Raw genomic sequence first — 3342 nt, forward strand, 5'->3', positions numbered from 1 at the left:
AGGCTGCCTCCCAGTGCTCGCCCCAATCTCTCTGCTTTGCCCTGCTCCGCATAGGAGTCCTGATGGCAGTCCCACTTCCAGAACTTTCTCTCCTTACTCCAGAGAATTCTGTTTGCACAGGGCTGAAAGGAGGAAATGGTAGGAGTTAGGCACATTAGCCTGAGCCATTTGAGGAGTTGGACGAGCCAGCAGCTCCCTCCCTCAGGCTTCATGTGCCAGTCTGCTCCAGGGCTGGCTGTGCTGGGGGCACAAGAGGAGCTGCTGCCCTCCTCTGACTTCTAGTGGAGGCCCTCCCTGGCACCAGGCTGGGTGCGCCTTCGTCATCTTAACCAGGATGCAAACCTGCTGGACTGGCCTGGCAAGGTGGCAGCACTAGCCCCTGGGCACACCTGTTCTATGTTCCTTTGGACTTGGTTTGCGGACGAGTGTGGTAAAACTCAGTGTGTCTTGGGTCACAACATCACTCGAGGTGCAGAGGTGTGCAAGGAGCTGCTGGCTGGTCCCTGAGGGCCCCACCAGGAGGGGGGCACCTGTGCCAGGAGTCAGGGAGGTCCCTGGTGGCCAGGGGCCAGCTGGGGCCAAGCTGTGCCCTTCCCCCTGGTGCCCAGTGGGATCATCGTGGGACGTGGGACGCGCGTTTCCTCCTGCTTGTGGTTTGTTTGGCAGATCCTCAGAGGAGTGGGCAGGGGCTGGGAGGAGGCTGAAGTTAACCCTGACCACGCCAGCCTGCAGGCAAGTCCCTTGAGCGGCGCTTGCCTGGTCTGCAGGAAGCTGCAAGGGAACAGAGCCTTGGAGGGGAGGGCGGGCGGGCCAGAGGTGGCAGTGGGCTCTAACTTTACTGCCACATTTAAGCCGGGCCTCAGACGCTGCCTGCAATCATTTCTGAGCCACCTGCTCCTAGAGGAGGATGTTCTGGGGAGATTTGTGGCCTGTGGGCAGTGCCCCGCTTCCCGGGTGATTAGGGATCCCTAAGGGGCCCTCCAGACCTGGACATTGCTGGGGTGTGGCCAGGACCCTCCTCAAAACAGCCAGTGTGAGGGCAGTGGGCACAGGCCCAGGCCTGGCCCCCTCGGTCCCTGCTTGTCCCAGTCTCAGGTGGAGGGTGGTGACTTGGGTCAGCTGGAGCCCAGGCCCCCTGAGCTGCTGCAGCTCTTACCTTGACGGAGAAACTGAGGCCCAGTGCTGCCCGCTGTGGGCCTTCAGGTTTCCCAGCCAGGCCACTGTCTCCACCGCCCCAGGGGCCCAAGTGCAGGCCCCACCCCTTCCCTATGAAGCAGCATCCACCTGAGGCCAGGGCAGCCCCACCATTGTCTCTGTCTCAGATCCGGCCAGGGCACTAGGAGTGGCTCCTGTCTACCCTACCTAAACCCCTAGGCTGCCTGCCCAGAGCTCCTCCAATCCTGGTCCCCAGGGGTGAGTGAAGCTCCAGCTGGGGCCCTGCCCCCACCCTCCCTACCTCACAGCCCAACTGTGAGGTCAGCACCTTCTGATGAGTTCCGTCCAGAGATTTGTGGTGGGGCCGGGGGCTGGACATGGCCCCCTGTCCCCAGCCTGACTCCTGCCTGGTCGGCAGCCCCCTCTGCGTGATATGTGTGTCCCTTTTGCTCATCCCAGCTGCAGGTGCCTCCTCCTGCCCCCAAGCCCTGCCCCAGCCAGGGCCCTCCCTGATCCAGGCAGGCCAGGCGCGCATGTCCTGGTGGCCACATGGTGGGGGGTGCCCCAGGGTCCTCCACCACGGTTGATGATGGCCCTGTCTCTGCAGCTGGAACCTACTGCGAGTGCAGCCTTGGCCTCAGTCGCGAGGCCCTGATCGCCCTGCTCGTGGTCCTGGCAGGTGTCAGCGCCAGCTGCTTCTGTGCTCTCGTCATCGTGGCAGTTGGCGTCCTGCGAGCCAAGGGGTGCGTGAGCCCCGGGGCCAGGGTGGGTGGGTGAGGGCCTAGGGCCATGCTGCCCACCTTGGGTCCTCAGTCTTGCTGGGAGAAGGGCCTCTGCTCCTGGGTGGATGTCACCACGGGCTTGAGAATGGCAGTTCCAGACTGGGTTGGTGGGGTGCAGAGGGCACTTCTGGGCTCCTGGAGCCCAGCCCCATTGTTCCTGGATTCATACCTACCTTTATCCTCCCAGTGAAACATGCCCTGGACACATGGACAGCAGGTGAGTGACCCCAGGGGAAGACCCCAAGGATGAGCTGTGCCCTTGTTCCCTGCCCCGCGAGGTGCAGTTCACAGACACATCAGGGGCCCTGACCCCAGGGCTGGGTGTGTCCTGGGTGGTCAAGGCCATGTGAGCCCATGCTGATGGCCCCCTGCCACTGACCTGACCTGGCCCGTGGTGTGCAGGTTGGTGGGGCACTTTGGGGTCCAGGAAGATCACATGGACTTGCACACGGTGCATGTGGAGTCCCACCTCGTGGACCCTGACCTGGAGGTCTCCATGATGCCGGCCCTGGAGGATCACGGTCTCATGGCCATCCCCATGGACTCGAGAGTCCCATCCGTGACTCTGGAGGAGCCACCCTGCCCACCACCACTACATGAGTAGGGCTGCACAGCGAGGGGGAAGGGGAATTAAAAAGTATTTAGTGGTTCTGTGCTGTCCTCCTTGCCGGCAGCTCCTAGAGCCCTGCGCCATGCAGCTGTGTCACGGAGTGGGAAGGGGTCTGAGCGCACCTGGGTCATTTCTTTTATTTTTAATAGGGGTGCCCCGTGCCCACACCAGGCACCTGCTGTCCACCCTCCAGGGCAGGGAACCATACCCCTGGGGTCTCCACTTCCTCCTGCCGTGGTTTCAGCCTAGCTCCTCCCTGCATCTTCTGCTTTATCCCATGAAGCTGGCAGGGCTCCTGGGCCCCTGCCCACCCTGCCCCCATCCCCACCCCTGGAAACCCCAGGACAGGATGTACAACTCTGGTGACTCCAGAGGGAGCAGCATTTGACAGGAGGACTTGGGCTGGTGCCCTGCCCCACCCATAAAGTGTCCTTGAGGTTCCAGGTGAGTCCTTAGAAGGCAGACTTCACGCTGCCTCCCAGCCTTCCCCCACAGCCTGCCCCTGGGCCCAGTCCCTAGCATATGCTGTGCCCCACCAATCACCCACCATCAGGATGGGACCGGGCCTATGTGGGGGGCCACTGTGTGTATGCACTGAGGTCACTCTGCTGAGCCAGAGACGGCCTGAGACCGGGGTGAGGAGCAAAGGTGCATTCCTTGTGTCGCATCCACGAGTTGGGTGGGTGCAGCTGCTCAGGCCTCAGCAGGGCCGGGTGTGGCGGACGACGCCGAGGAGCGGGTGGGGGGGCGGGGGGGTGTCTCGTCAGCGTCGCTGCTGGCGCGGAGCCATGAGGA

The 3342-nt window shown here is 62.9% G+C and overlaps 1 protein-coding gene across 1 annotated transcript; it reads left to right on the forward strand.

The window, feature by feature from the left end:
- The first annotated feature begins 1422 nt into the window (after nucleotides 1-1422).
- Nucleotides 1423-2670, forward strand: TMEM210 (transmembrane protein 210). The gene is made up of 4 exons (XM_014828145.3): nucleotides 1423-1620; nucleotides 1763-1898; nucleotides 2125-2154; nucleotides 2340-2670. Exons 1-4 carry the CDS (start codon nucleotides 1533-1535, stop codon nucleotides 2539-2541), a joined length of 456 nt encoding a protein of 151 aa, XP_014683631.1. The 5' UTR covers nucleotides 1423-1532; the 3' UTR covers nucleotides 2542-2670.
- Nucleotides 2671-3342: the final 672 nt, after the last annotated feature.

Source organism: Equus asinus, chromosome 10 (genome assembly GCF_041296235.1).
Source record: "Equus asinus isolate D_3611 breed Donkey chromosome 10, EquAss-T2T_v2, whole genome shotgun sequence".
In the NCBI taxonomy this organism is placed as follows: domain Eukaryota; kingdom Metazoa; phylum Chordata; class Mammalia; order Perissodactyla; family Equidae; genus Equus; species Equus asinus.

What these genes read in the sequence shown, in the direction of transcription:
- TMEM210 (XM_014828145.3), top strand. Translation starts at nt 1,533, where the DNA reads ATGGCCCCCTGTCCCCAGCCTGACTCCTGCCTGGTCGGCAGCCCCCTC. An exon ending in TTTGCTCATCCCAGCTGCAG is followed by an intron (nt 1,621 to 1,762) that starts GTGCCTCCTCCT and finishes CTGTCTCTGCAG; the next exon opens with CTGGAACCTACTGCGAGTGC. An exon ending in GGCGTCCTGCGAGCCAAGGG is followed by an intron (nt 1,899 to 2,124) that starts GTGCGTGAGCCC and finishes TTATCCTCCCAG; the next exon opens with TGAAACATGCCCTGGACACA.